Source organism: Xiphophorus hellerii, chromosome 6, assembly GCF_003331165.1.
Source record: "Xiphophorus hellerii strain 12219 chromosome 6, Xiphophorus_hellerii-4.1, whole genome shotgun sequence".
In the NCBI taxonomy this organism is placed as follows: domain Eukaryota; kingdom Metazoa; phylum Chordata; class Actinopteri; order Cyprinodontiformes; family Poeciliidae; genus Xiphophorus; species Xiphophorus hellerii.
In genome coordinates this window covers 23002815-23018098 of record NC_045677.1, presented here as the reverse complement: position 1 = coordinate 23018098, position 15284 = coordinate 23002815, and the positions used below count along the sequence as shown (strand labels likewise).

The 15284-nt window shown below is 42.6% G+C and overlaps 1 protein-coding gene across 14 annotated transcripts in view; it reads right to left on the bottom strand.

Annotated features, from left to right (window-relative positions):
* The window catches only part of epb41l3b (erythrocyte membrane protein band 4.1-like 3b), a 67583-nt gene that overhangs the window by 16335 nt on the left and 35964 nt on the right, over positions 1 to 15284 (bottom strand). For 8 of the 14 annotated variants that reach the window (XM_032566204.1, XM_032566202.1, XM_032566210.1 and 5 more), the window contains 8 exons: positions 14656 to 14753; positions 13229 to 13404; positions 12100 to 12296; positions 11209 to 11805; positions 7522 to 7575; positions 5390 to 5425; positions 5017 to 5082; positions 3377 to 3574 (listed from right to left, as the gene is read on the bottom strand). In XM_032566204.1, the coding sequence (XP_032422095.1) occupies positions 3377 to 3574; positions 5017 to 5082; positions 5390 to 5425; positions 7522 to 7575; positions 11209 to 11805; positions 12100 to 12296; positions 13229 to 13404; positions 14656 to 14753 (1422 nt within the window). The remainder of the gene's footprint in view (positions 1 to 3376; positions 3575 to 5016; positions 5083 to 5389; positions 5426 to 7521; positions 7576 to 11208; positions 11806 to 12099; positions 12297 to 13228; positions 13405 to 14655; positions 14754 to 15284) is intronic. The other 6 variants (XM_032566208.1, XM_032566209.1, XM_032566211.1 and 3 more) reach the window with 3 other exon arrangements.

Genomic DNA, 15284 nt, shown 5'->3' with positions numbered 1-15284 from the left:
GCTCCCCGAGGGACACGGTCGAACGCCTTCTCCAGGTCCACAAAACACATGTAGACTGGTTGGGCGAACTCCCATGCACCCTCCAGGACCCTGCCGAGGGTGTAGAGCTGGTCCAGCGTTCCACGACCAGGACGAAAACCACACTGCTCTTCCTGAATCCGAGGTTCGACTATCCGACGGACCCTCCTCTCCAGGACCCCTGAATAGACCTTGCCAGGGAGGCTTAAGAGTGTGACCCCTCTATAATTGGAGCACACCCTCCGGTCCCCCTTTTTGAACAGGGGGACCACCACCCCAGTCTGCCAATCCAGGGGAACTGCCCCCGATGTCCATGCGACATTGCAGAGTCGCGTCAACCAACACAACCCTACAACATCCAGAGCCTTAAGAAACTCCGGGCGGATCTCATCCACCCCCGGGGCCCTGCCACCGAGGAGCTTTTTAACCACCTCGGCGACCTCGTCCCCAGAGATTGGAGAGCCCAACCCAGAGTCCCCAGGCTCCGCTTCCTCAGTGGAAGGCATGTTGGTGGGATTGAGGAGGTCTTCGAAGTACTCTGCCCACCGGCCCACAACGTCCCGAGTAGAGGTCAGCAGCACACCATCCCCACTATAAACAGTGTTGGTGCTGCACCGCTTCCCCCCCCTGAGACGCCGGATGGTGGACCAGAATCGCCTCGAAGCCGTACGGAAGTCTTTCTCCATGGCCTCTCCAAACTCCTCCCACGCCCGGGTTTTTGCCTCAGCAACCGCCCGAGCCGCATGCCGCTTCGCCCGCCGGTACCCATCAGCTGCTTCCGGAGTCCCACAGGCCAAAAAGGCCCGATAGGACTCCTTCTTCAGCCTGACGGCATCCCTCACCGAAGGTGTCCACCAGCGGGTTCGAGGGTTGCCGCCGCGACAGGCACCGACAACCTTGCGGCCACAGCTCCGATCGGCCGCCTCGACAATGGAGGCACGGAACACGGTCCACTCAGACTCCATGTCCCCCACCTCCCCCGGGACGTGTTCGAAGTTTTGCCGGAGATGGGAGTTAAAGCTCCGTCTCACAGGGGATTCCGCCAGACGTTCCCAGCAGACCCTCACAACACGTTTGGGCCTGCCAGGTCTGACCGGCTTTCGCCCCCACCACCGGAGCCAACTCACCACCAGGTAGTGGTCAGTGGACAGCTCCGCACCTCTCTTCACCCGAGTGTCCAAGACATACGGCCGCAGATCCGATGAAACGATGACAAAGTCGATCATCGAACTGCGGCCTAGGGTGTCCTGGTGCCAAGTGCACATATGGACACCCTTATGCTTGAACATGGTGTTCGTTATGGACAATCCATGGCGAGCACAGAAGTCCAGCAACAGAACACCGCTCGAGTTCAGGTCGGGCGGGCCGTTCCTCCCAACCACGCCCCTCCAGGTCTCACTGTCATTGCCCACGTGAGCATTGAAGTCCCCCAGCAGAACAAGGGAGTCCCCAGGAGGAGCACTCTCCAGTACCCCCTCTAAGGACTCCAAAAAGGGTGGGTAATCTGAACTGTCGTTCGGCCCGTAAGCACAAACGACAGTCAGAACCCGTCCCCCCACCCGTAGGCGGAGGGATGCTACCCTCTCGTTCACCGGGGTAAACCCCAACGTACAGGCGCCGAGATGGGGAGCAACAAGTATGCCCACTCCTGCCCGACGCCTCTCACCTTGGGCAACTCCAGAGTGGAAGTATGTCCAGCCCCTCTCAAGGAGACTGGTTCCAGAACCAGAGCCGTGCGTCGAGGTGAGACCGACTATTTCTAGCCGGAACCTCTCGACCTCACGCACTAGCTCCGGCTCCTTCCCCACCAGAGAGGTGACATTCCACGTCCCAAGAGCCAGTTTCTGCAACCGAGGATCGGACCGCCAGGGTCCCCTCCCTCTGCTGCCACCCATCCCACACTGCACCCGACCCCTTTGGCCCCTCCCACGGGTGGTGGGCCCATGGGAGGGGGGGCCCATGTTTCCTCTTCGGGCTGAGCCCGGCCGGGCTCCATGGGTAAAAGCCCGGCCACCAGACGCTCGCCATCGTGCCCCCCCTCCAGGCCTGGCTCCAGAGTGGGGCCCCGGTGACCCGCGTCCGGGCGAGGGAACACCAAGTCCAAAGTTTTCCTTCATCATTGGGGTCTTTGGGCTGCTCTTTGTCTGGTCCCTCACCTAGGACCTGTCTGCCTTGGGTGACCCTACCAGGGGCATGAAGCCCCAGACAGCATAGCTCCTAGGATCATTGGGACACTCAAACCCCTCCACCACGATAAGGTGGCAGCCCATGGAGGAGCAAAAACACTCAAATGTGAGAAAATGTGATGAAAAAGAAGCAAGTCTGAAGTTTGTGTTAAAGATTTAGCATTAGGGCTGAGCGATGAGTCGAGTTTTTGGCTTTTGAAGATTTAATTTGCGGAAATTTTGGATTTCTTTTTCCACCGTTCAGAGTGAGGTCAGCACGCCACAGGCGGCCATTTTGTTTGACAAGTGTTTTACAACTTTATTTGGACTTTGAATTCAAGTTGATTTTACAATTATTAGGACCAGGACAAGGCTTTTTTTTTTTTAAATTATGAGAATAAAGTCAGAATTTTATGAGAACCGCAGTACAAAAAAATTAAAATTAAAATAAAGATGGCACAAGCTATAAGATAAGATAAGATTTATTTGTCACTGTCATCAACAGATTACAACGAGATTGTAATCTGTTATACTTCTATTAAGTATAATCTTTACAGATAATAAAGATTATCTTTATTATAAGATTAAGTATAATCTTATACTAAGATTATAGTATAATCTTAGTATACTAAGATTATACTATAATCTATTAAGTATAATCTTTACAGATAATACTTAATAGAAACACTTCAGCTTTTAAAATATTAGCATTAAATTATTATCAGTAGCAGGACTTCATGCAAATAACCGCATTTCAAAGAAAGATCTACACAAACTGACCTATAATATTAATAAAAAGGGCTAGTTTTAAGTGAAATAACCTGCCAATGGAACAAGACATTTACTCATATTGTAAGTTAAAAAGTTTTGCTCCACTGACAGATTATCTTAGTTAAAACGAATATGTCTTTCCTAGATATTAGGGAATTATTTAGTTAAAACAAGCTGCTGAAAAGTTATTTGTAAGTTAGTTTTGTCTTATTTCAAGTCTATTCAAGATGTTTGCACCAGATTTTGTGTTTTTACAGTTTTATAAAAACTTTCGGAAATCCGACGGACTGATCTACACTCCCATAAACATGAGACCCTAAAATTAACTCAGCGATGATTCCTGCAGCTTGTATCTCACTAAAAACGTCGTTCGCTGACACCACGCCCCACACAGACATGCCGTCGTCACGGCTGCAGCTTACGTCCTGCAGCTCCAGCGGCTCTATCATCGGGTCTTCGTCCCCTCTGGGCGAGCGCAAAGGTGACGACGACAGTCTCTTCTCCCACTCCGTCAGACCCGGAGCGCCACCGCCGCCATTGCTGCCGGTCTCCAGGAAGGAGCGCTTCAGCTCGCTGATGTTGGTCTGATGCTTGACCACCTCGGGTGGAGGCTCAGAGTCCTGCGGCCGACGAACCGGAGGCGATGAGGGAGGGAACGGAGTCAAGCTTTATATACGCAACAGCAGCTCGTATCTCCAAATGAGGTACGAAGTAGAAAAATCTGAATGCTGCTTTTCTCTGGGTTCCTACACATGTTCATGTCAAAACGCTACAATCTGCAAGACTGTCTGCAAGTACAAATACAAAAGCTCAATATGAGTTTTTGGCAGATATTCTACAGTGAGACAGATTGGATGAACTGGGGGACAGACAAAAAGATAGCCGCAGTAACAAGCGGGCGGGCGGACGGATGGACGGATGGATGGACGGCTGGACGGATGGATGGAAGGATGGACGGACGGACGGACGGCCGGACTGCAACAACACAAAATCTTACCAAGTAATTTTATCTAGTTTCTACTGCAAATATCTTTGTACACTTGAAATAAGATGAAACTAACATACAAGTAAATTTTCAGAAAAACACATTAGAGCTTGTTTTAAGTCAATAATTCGTTAGATTGATAAAAGAAGTGCTAGTTCCATTGCCAGATTTTGTAGCTTTTAAAATGGGAAAACGTCTTGTTATAAGTAAAATAGTCTGCCAGTGGAATTAGCACTTTAAAAAACAAAATCAATATTAAATATTTACTTAAAACAAACTCCTATATCCTGCTTAAAAGTTACTATGCATGAGAAAATTAACTTATTTTCTAGTTAGTTTTGTCTTTAATTTAAGTGTATTAAGATATTTGCAGTAGTAACTATACCAAAAATACTTGGGTAAGATTTTATGTTTTTGCAGTGTTGATATAAAATGGATGGATGAATGAATGAATGAATGCATACTGGAATGAATGGATGAACAACCATACGGAAGGATAGTGAAAGGATGGATAGAGGGATGATGAAGTGATGGATGGATGGTCGACAGATGGACGTACAGCTTTTGAAGAATGTGATAATCTAAATTTATTCCAGAATTCTCCCTCATCTTATTAAAAGTTAAATTCCGGGTTTTTCCCAGACTGTGTAGGAACCCTGATTTCTGCAGACTTGCACCACAAACACACACCCACCCACACACCCACACACACACACACACACGTTGTTACTATGAGGGAAGTACTTTTAAAGGCTCTGCACAGCCTTTAAACAAAAACATAAACTTAAATACTTCAAAGCATTTAAGACCAACTTATTTAGAGAGGAAAAAAGTTAGAAAAAAAAGTTTCATGCTTTGTATTTAAGCACAACACTCCCACATCTCAAAACAAACCTACTCCAGTTTAATTTGGTTATTTGTTTTTAAAGAGTCTGAAAGATCACAGCAACAACTACTTCAAATCTGCAGTCAGGGAAACTGTACGTAACGCTCTGATTTATCCACTCATCAGGAGTATTTTTAATTCCTTAAAAGCACCTGCATGCATATTTCAGATGTGCTCCATTTCTTACCAACCTCTAGCATCAGATTACTGTGCCTGATAAAAACATTTTCCCCTTTTGCTCGTCTTATGAAACTATACTGCAAATGATAGAGAAAAGACAAAGGAGTTGTTAGTTCAACTCTTATTTGGAGAAAATGGGAGCTTTGGCTTCTGCTACATGGGAGTAACTAAAATGTAATGAGAGAAAAACAATCATGCCAAAAAACAAACAACTTAAAAAGGACAAAATCCGACTCTTGGGTGTGGCTGAATGATAACGCAGACGAAATGAACAATTAGTTGGCTGTTTGAGGAAAACCAAAGCAGAAAAGAAGGAAAACCAATGAGCGAAAGCTGATTTTGGTTCCAGTCACCCAGCGGGGTCACCCAGCGACCCCGGTGTACCTGAGTCCGCATCTCGGAGTCTTCATCGGCTTCCGACTGACAGCGAGAAAAACGGAGAGAAGAAAGAAGGTGAGAGGAGGCAGAAAACCGTCATGAAAGAGAGGCGAGGTGGATGGTGAAATCAGAAAATGGACAGAAAATAAAGAATTAAAGGCAAATGTTAGGGAAAAAAGAATCGGTTTTTCAGATTTGAAACACAGCAAACACACAACTTCTGGCTGCTAAAGTTTTAAAGCTCTGCCTTGAGAAACATTTCACTTTTAAAACGGACATGAAACCGAGCTGCATAATGTCAAGTACAGGTAAAACCACAAGTTTAAATACACTGAATAAAAACACATTCCCTCACTGTCTGAAGTTAAATCAGACCAATTGGCTGATTTAACAAACTTATTTCTATTGCTATCATAGAAGTGCACCAGTTCCTCCTGATGTTGTTTTCTCTCTCATTATTGTGACAATTAGCAAATAGAAATAATTTCGGTGATTCTAACCAGTAGCACCTGCAGCTGTTCGGCTCTACGCTTTGTGTGTACCTTGGGATTTTTGTTATATAATTATTATTGTAGTTTTTATTATTTTTCCCCTTTGCTATTCACAGAATTGTGGGGAAAAAAACGGTCTTTTGTGCTAAAAGTGGACACATGTCCGTCCTAAACCTGAATGTTATTGGTCCGTTTACTTTTATTTGGCAGCTTGGCGCTTTCTGTAAGCTAAACATGAATAAGCGGACTTTTAACCCTCAAACAGTTTTAAGAGAGGTCGAGTGGATCCCGCCTGAACTTTTTATCCTGTGCACGGTCCGTCTGCGCTTTTACAAGTTTTTTTTTCTGTTCGGGAATTGAAGCGCTGACGGGACACCCCATCGCTCCTCCATTGACTGACCGTGACACCTGCCGCGCGCTTCCCCACCGTCACACTAGACTGGGAGATTTAAACAGTTAAATCTAGTCAAAATGTTCATCTCCTCCTCCTCTGGAGGTCTCAGACACACCACCTGACCCTGGAAATCTCCATCCTCATCCTCCCGTGGATCACATGGGTGGGCTTTGCATTTCTGTCTTTATTATTTAGCATATTTTCCTCAAAATTGGGCGTCATGTGGGTCAGATCTGCTGTTTCTGTGCCATGCGAATCGCGTTCCTGTATCATATTTGTGTGGGGTAGGTTTGTGAGGTTTATGCATATTGGGGATGCGGCTGCGTTCGTGTGAATCAGGTACGTGTGCATACCCTCTGATAATATCCTGCAGGCGCCCCTGATTCTAACTGACCTAAAACAAGAAAAATCTGGTCTGATTTGACTTCAGACTGTTAGAAAAAAGGTGCATCTGGCTATTTTTATGTACTTACTTCTGATTTCTACAACTTAACATTTTAAAAGAAAATAAATGTGGTAGTTTTATATGCATCTTTGCTTTTTCTTTAAAACCAAAAACAAACAATTTTTTTAGATTTAAATTTTTATTATTTTTTTTACTTATGCCATTTTATTACAGAATGATGCTGTAACTTGTAATTTGGCTGAATTTAGTGCAAACAAAACAAAGCAGGAGAATTAAAGTAAATTACTTTCAACATGCTTAAACAGTCTTTCCCGCAAATTTCCATTAGCTAAAGGGGACACTGTGGAAACTTTTATTATCTTTAAATAACATCTCATAGTGAGTGGAAAAACTGTGTTACGACTGAAGCACGCTACAACTTGAACCCATATTGAGTCAGGTAACAATTTGTTGTGTTGAAATAAACAAAAATCCAAAAAGAACAACAGAAATTGTCCTTGCTGCTATAAATGGTTTTCTGCTAAATACATTTCATATTTTAGTTGGTAAAAACTGATGATTTAGTACAAAAGTTTGATTTTATCATAAAACTAATTATACTTCATGCTATAATGCACTTTTGAAGGAATGGCATCATAAAGGAAAGACCCACAGATCAGTGAAATGAAACTAGAAGAACTTATAAAAAAGGAAGATACTCGAAAATAAGGAAGTGCAAAAACAGTAATATTAAAAACAAAAACAAGAACTAAAATGTGCAGACCAACCATTTGAGCGACCCTTCAAACATTTGTAGAAATAAAGCATTTCTTTTGCTTTTTTTTTACTCTCTTTTTGTCGTACAAACCTCTGTGGCGGTCATCTCTCCATCACAGGCAAAGTCCGTACGTTCGCTGTCGGTCTGCGATTGCAGACCAAAGCAAAACATTCCGAGATGCAAACGAGAAAAAGAAGAAGGACCCAACTTGTAAAAAAAACTACATTTATAATCAACACAGATTTGTTGCTACCACACATGAGAGGTTGTCAGATGATGTCACTGATGTCAGACAAGGACCACAGCTAAAGTCTGAAACTTACCAAAAAAAAACAAACAAACAAAAAAAAACAATAAAAAAAGACAAACAAAGCAAGCAGAACAGACTCAGAGGAAGCTGATCGGAAAGTGGACTGTCGCTCAATTTGTGCTGAAGAGGCTGCAACCTTGAACTGCAGGGTAGAAGTTTACATACACTCATCTTTAAATTTATAAAGTAGCATTTTGAACTGTTGTTTTTACAGGGTGGAATGGTGACCCAACAAACAATTTCAATGGTTAAAATTTTTTATGAAACTTGGGTTTCAGGACGACAGAGTTGGGCTGTTGTTGAAGTAGTTTTACGAGAAAGGACAAAATGTGTCTTTTTGATTTCTGTTTCAAACCCCTCTTCTGAAAAGAACGCCACTGATAAACACTTTTGTTCTTGGCTTGCATTAAAAAAAATCACTTGAATCTTGATAAGAAAGCTAAATATCCATGATCAAACATTCATAGGTGGAGCCTGGAATGATCAACGCTGCCACCTGCATGTCGGGCAAAATGACGTGTAAAAGTGGCTGTTTTGATGCGACAGCTTGAAATACATTCAGAATAAATACACATATTCATGGGGAGAGAGGATCTTCTGACACACAACTGAATGTATTTTAAAAATGAAGGAGTTGTGCCCTATTGAAAGTCACTGATTGAACCAGCTGGTCTAAACCAAGGACACGGCTTTTAAATATGGCTGACCTGCCGGTTTTAAATTTTGCTGATACTGATTTTTTTTTTGTCTGAAAAGACGCTAAATATCGCGACGCCCCAGCAGCGGGGCGACCATTTGTAACCACTCGTGTGCAGATGTGACCCAGTGGGCCGATTTACTTAATTTTGGGTTTTAAAATTGCTTTAATTATTTGTTGCATCACCTTTCCACTCTGGGAAAAAAAAATCAAGACCAAGTTATTTTAGGTTTCACTGCTCACGATGACTGCCTGTAAACTTCTTATCAGCATTGCGTCCACCTGTGGATAATTTGCAGTAAGACACGGTATCAGAAGGAAGCTCATCATCAGATTTGATGAGCAGATTTTGTGGCTGTACAGTCGCCCGACTTTCAGGCCCTCCCCCTCCTCTCCATGCATGTCAACATGGCGGTGATGTGGACGATCCTCGTCTCTCTGCATCACTTCATTAAGCTCATTGTTGCAAAGCGAGCTGCTGGATGTGAAATAACACATCCTAACGGCGATAATCAACAGAAATATGATACAAGCGATCGATTTTAAAAGTGTACAGCTTCGGTTGAGTTGGAAAGAGATGCAGGGAGACCGAGCGGAGAAATGATGTTAAGTGACGATTAAATATGGTGTCTTACAAAACTATCCATATAGACCAACACAAAGTTAGCAAAATTGTGAAGCGGAAGGTCTGGCTTTCAAAATGTTTTACAATAATATCTGAAAAGTGTGGCATGGATTTTTACTTGCCAGACAGCTCGAGCTCAGGCAGACTGCAAAGACAGCTTCTGTGAACATTGGTTTTCAAATTTCTCCACAGATTGTCAGTTAGATTTAGGTCTGAACTTTGACTCTTTCATTCAAATACATGAGGAGACTCTGATCTACGTTCCAGATATTTGAAGAATCGATAATTGAAGTAACCATCAACTTCAGCTAATATAGTTGATAAATTGAGTATATAAGCAGCAAAATAAAAATTTTCTAACAGAATAACACACTCAGAGCAGTAATTAAACCAAAACTATAAAATATATATGTACATTTTGCTTTTAAGATAAAAAATCTCTTCTTTTGTTGTAAATATGTTCTACTCAGAACTCGTTAAGTGACATTTTTAGTTTCACCTGATTCAAATTCTGTACAATAATAAAAAAACTTCTATTAAGCAACTTTTGTTATTCTATTATTGATCTGATAATCAAAAAAATAATCAGCACTACGCTGCTATTTCAAGCAGAAAGAGCTGAGCTTTTGTTGATGTTAAAAGTATTTTTTTACCTGCAGATGCATCCTTTGCTACAAATGATTTAGCATTCGCTAAAAAAATTTATTTTGCTACATTTTAGGGAATAAATGTTTATTTTCTTATTTAAAAAAGGAATTTTATTTTTCTACAACTTTGCGTTGGTCACAGAAATTCCCAATAAAATACTTTATAATTTCCATTTGCAACATGAAGTAGCAGAAAAGTGAAAACATTCAGGGCGTATGAATATTTTTACATGATGTTGCCGTTTTCTGAGTTCTCGCTGAACAGGATTAGTCAGAAATTGAGAGATGATGCGTTAAAGTTGAGATGGGTTAGGCACAAAGAGACCAAGTTATAGGAAGATTTGTCTCTAAATAACAAAAGGCCGTTTCTAGAAATCCAACTCTCCTCAACAGAAAACCGTCTCTTCAGCAGCCGCGTTTCCATCACAAATGTGCGCAAAGTCTTTTGATATTCTGATGTCGAAAAAACACAATTTAGCAATTGCAGTGTTTCTATTAAAATGACACGGAAAAAAGATACTGCACACAATAAGTTATTAAAATCATGGACGTAAACACTTGCATGAGATGTATTTATAATTCAGTCACAGCACTATCGCTCATCTTCCATCAGAGTCATCGGCGACTTATTCAGGCACTGGAGCGACAAGCCCCGCCTACTTGGGAGCGGCGTTTTGGGGAAATTGTAGAAGAGTTATGGCTTCAATACGTTCGAATGACAACATGAACTGTGCAATACTGTGAGAGCTCCAGTGGAGCCGGCTGCACATTGTGCCAATGCCTGCCAATAAGCCGCTGTGTGCAAATTGGCATAATGCGAAAAAAAGCGTTTCTGTTGAGGTTTGCGAAAACCATCAATTTTCACATGGCTGAAAAATCACCTCATTCTAGCACAAAAGCGTTTTATCAAAAGATGGTGTTTGCATTAAGTTAATTTATTTTAGTAATTCCAATTTGCGCAATTTTATGGTCAGTTGAAACACAGCTACTAACTAGCTAATGGGTGGTGTCACTGATTGAGTCATAAGGGCCACTCTGTTGCAAGAATCAAACCCGCCATTTTAAAAAATTTGCAACAGTCACTCATCCTCATCCTAGCGCCAAACATAATCAAAAAATTTTAATTTCTTTTAAACTGGCATAAATTTATTTTCATTATTCCAATTTACACAATTTTATGGTCTGATGGAAACACAGCTCACGATCGTGACAAACTAAATTTGACGCCACTGCAGGTAAACTAACCCCGTGTTTGTGTCTAACCCTCTCGTCACAGTGAAGCAGCCAATCAGAAATGAGATGGCGAGACTTGCAGGTTCATCTCTGTCAGTGCGAGTGATGTTTGATGGTTTCAACAGGATGAGACAGCAGAGATGAGGCTCTGAAAGTAGGAGACTGACAGACACTGGGACACACACGATGTCCAGGTCAGATCTGAACGATTACGGGACAGAATCAGGCGTGAAAAGGTCACTCTGGGGTCAGCTGGAACACACACCTCCTCTTCCTCTGAACTGTCATGGTCATGGTAGCCCTGGGCTATGGAGGCGGTCAGGGAGGCTGCCTTGGGCTCCAGGTAGCAGAGGCAGAGCGCCAGCGGGAAGGACAGGGTGAGGGCGTAGGGGACTGAGAAGGAAGTGGTGAGCAGGAAGAAGAAGATGAACAGGAAGCAGGGGATGAGGGACGGCGACTTGATGGGGAGGAAGTTCTGCGCGCACTCCGGGACGAAGCGCATCTCGGACAGATCGGGGAAGGTGATGTAGCCGTCCTCGTCCAGGACGGAGGACAGGTCGGGCAGGTGCAGGGAGAAGGAGAAGAGCGTGCCGCCGCCCGCCCCACGCCGCCCACCCCGCTCCAGGCGCTGCTTGCGGGCGGACAGCAGCAGTGCCTGCTCCTCCAGCAGAGCGGCCTTGCGGTCGGCGCGAGCCTGCCGCCGCCAGCAGCCGCCGCCGCAGCTCTTGGCCGGGCTGACCGACGACGCCCGCTTGCGGCCGCTCTCCCTGCGCCTCCGCCGCACTTTGGTAGAAGAGATGGGGGACGATGGGAGGGAGAGCTCAGAGCGCAGCGGGTCGCTGGCGTACGCAGGGGTGGGGGGCTGGATAACGTATGTGTGAATGGAGAGAAGCGAAGGGGGGAAGGAGGCGGTGAGGGGGACACGCATGAGCACACACGAGTAAAATGTGAGGGTCAAAGGAAGGACAAGAAAAGAAAAGCGAATTAGTAAAGAAGCAAAGGATGAGAAGCCTCACTACTGCAGAGGGTTAAGCTGAAAGCAACTGGGAGTTTTACATCAGCCATCAACAAAGTAATAAAGAAATAAAACAGGAAACAAGAAAAAACAGGAACTCTGAGTATACGCCTCGGTGAGAGCCGGTGGACAAATCTCTACCTTAGTGTCGTGTCTGAGCGGCGTCGTGGCGTCAGTCTCCGCGGCAACTTCCTGCGCATCCTCCCGCTCCGCATTCTCCTCCTCCGCCTTCCTCTCTGTCGTTACCGTGGTGATGATGTCCTCCTTGGCTATGACTTTGGGCGCCCCGTCTGTGGCATTGCCTTTCACGGGAGTCTCATGGTTCTCTGTGATGGGAGCTGAGGAGAAAGACGGTCTTTAATCTGGGATTATCAGGGACTACGACGGTTTTAAAGAAACAAAGAATCAAAAAAAAAAGTTTTGTACACAAACATAAACATGAAAGATATTAGTGATCTAAAATATACTGCTTTCTTTTAATAAATCAGAATGCCATTAAGAAAGGTTTATTTCAGTAGTTCTTTTTAAAAAAACTAAGTTTTCTACATTGAACAAATGTAACGGCGTGATTGTTTAGTGTTGTTGAGTGCAGTTAAATTTTTTCATGTAAACCCTAAAATCAGAATATCAAAAGGGTTTTTAATGCAGAAATGTCAAGTTACAACATTAAAAAATAATTTACTTTTTGTCATGTGGGCCAAAAAAATTTCCTTTAAAAATTGAAATCACAAAAATGGAGTGATTTTTTTTACCTGCTTAACAATATTTAATTTAAAAAATAAGGTAATCAGAATTTCTTTGTAGGAATGAGATTGTAGATCCAAAACTTCAAATAGGTTTTTCTTGTTAAATGAAAGGTATCCAATTTGCTTATTATTTTCGGCTGGATTGAAGAAAACTGAAAAAATACTTCATCTAAACAGGATCTAGGTCAGTCTTCATTTTAAAAACATTTGTTGTATTTAGCTGCCTTTTAATACTGTAATTAAAAGCAGATTTGGGTAAACCAAGTCAGCAGTTGTAGTTTTGTCCTAATTTGTGTAATTTTTGTGGCCGGGGGCAGAAGAGCCGCACAAAATTAGTCCAATGACCCCAAAAGGCCCGCGAGCCTCACTTTGAACACCCTTTGTCAAGAGGAAGTTGAGGAATTCTCACAAGGCTTCCTTCGGACCTCAGCAAAGGGTCGTTCACCTCCATGCCATGCTGCATTGACGCAGTAATAAACACAAACCAAGCCTGAATCCAGAGTTTGCAAGCGGGACAATCTGACCTCCGTCTAAGCTGCGGGACATGTTGTAGCGTTTGCTGGAGGAGCGCTCAAACAGCGGCGCCGGCCTGGCGATCTGCGCGCTGGCGCTCCGTGTCTGGGCCTGGGTTCTGCCGCTGTAGCGAAACTTGGAGCCGAGGCTGAGGAACTTCTTCGGTGGCGCCTCAGGAGACACGAGCCTGTGACAAGTTACAAACAAGCACATTAGTCAAACCAGAAATAAAACACTGATTTAAGCCACAGCACTAAAACTCCTCATTTAAATGCGTCTCCAGGGAGCCCCCAGGCCGGCTTCGCTACGCCAAATGACTCGAGTGAACGCATTTTTGCTTGAAGCAGCAACTTTACATCATGAACTACGACGAGGCTCAGCAGTCTCTGCTTCACAGGAAGGAGATCAAGTACAGTGACACGAGGAGGAAAGTGCAAAGCAATCTTGGCTCCCTCAAATTTAAATACTGCCACAGAGACAATTAATGTCATTTTACTTCATTAATATTTAAAACCCAGCGTGCCTTGAAATATATTATTTTTCAAAGTTCAGTGTATTTTATTGGGATTTTATATAATATACCACAACAATATGTGCATAAACATTTGTGACGCACATTTTCATTAAATCTACTGTACTCTGATTCCCCTAAATAAAAGATCCACTGCAACTAAATGCTTTCAAAAGGCCAGATTTATTTTCAGCATAAATGGAGCTGCTTTGCGTATGAATCATATGCGTTTGTTAGTACTTCATTTAGGAGTATCAGATTATCAGGGTGTCCTTAAATATAAATTTTTCACAAAATAACAAAGAAGTACGTAAGTCTAGCTTTGAAGCAGCAAATGCACAAACTAGTTCTTCAGGGTTACTCCTGGACAGGATATTTCTAATATTAACAATATTCCAAAAATGAAAGAAGAAAATCCTAGAAATATATTTATTGTAGGACTAAAATGACATGTTCTGGACAAAAATAACAAAAAGGTTTTCTACTTTATTATTCAATTTTCTTTTTCAGACATTCTTAATTTAAATTCACAATTTAAAAGCATGAAGTTTAATGTCATCCAGGTTTTAATGTTTTCAACACCTGCATGTAATCTACCTAAAACTTTGGATTCATCAGGATTTATATGTAGATATAGCTGAGTATCATCAGAATAACAGTGAAAACATACAGTAAAAAAACTGATCCAAGAGCAGAGCCCTGCGGGACTCCACAAATAACCCTGGAGTGAAGAAAATTTATCGCTCACATGAACAAATTGGAAATTTTGCATTGATCTATTACATAAAATCTCAATAGATAAACAGGAGTTTTCTGTTGCAATGCGACAGCATTCAAGTGGTAAAGACATTTTACCAAGACACTACAGATAAGGCAGATTTTGCAAATAGTTTTTAACCTGAAGTACTGTAAGCTTCATGCTGTTACCTGAAGAAGGTGTGGTGCTCCACACAGACCTTCCATAGCCTTTTGGCAGCGCGATGGTTTGGGAGCTTGAAACCAATCGTACTTTCAAACTGCTCAAACTGCAACAGAGACAACAAAAAATACAAACTTCAGTCCTTGTTTTTATTTTCATTAAAACCCTGAAGAATATTCCCTAATGATATTACATGAAATGATTAATTGATCATTGAATTAATTGTTAACAAATTTAGTAATCAATTAATCATTGGTATGCAGGTTGCAAAAAAGGCCATTTGCTAAAAGAACATTTTCAGAGCTGTAATTATGCCCAAACTGAACAAAATATATAAAAATTTTCCATTTCAGATAAAAAAGTTTAGTTTTTCTGCAAACATCTTTCACCCACGACTCAAATTACAGTTTTCGTTTCACCCTTTTTGTACAAAAAGTGCTTCAGTAGTTAAATGAAAAATCTGCAGTGTCACAATTTCTTTTATCTGATTAATTGACTAATCGTCAGAATATTTCATTATTAAAATGATTGATAGTTGCAGCACTATGCTAGTTTAACTTTCTCTTTAACCATGTCAACAAAGCCCTTCCTTCAAATTCAACGTCCCAATTCAACACTTAATGATTAAAGAGGCAAA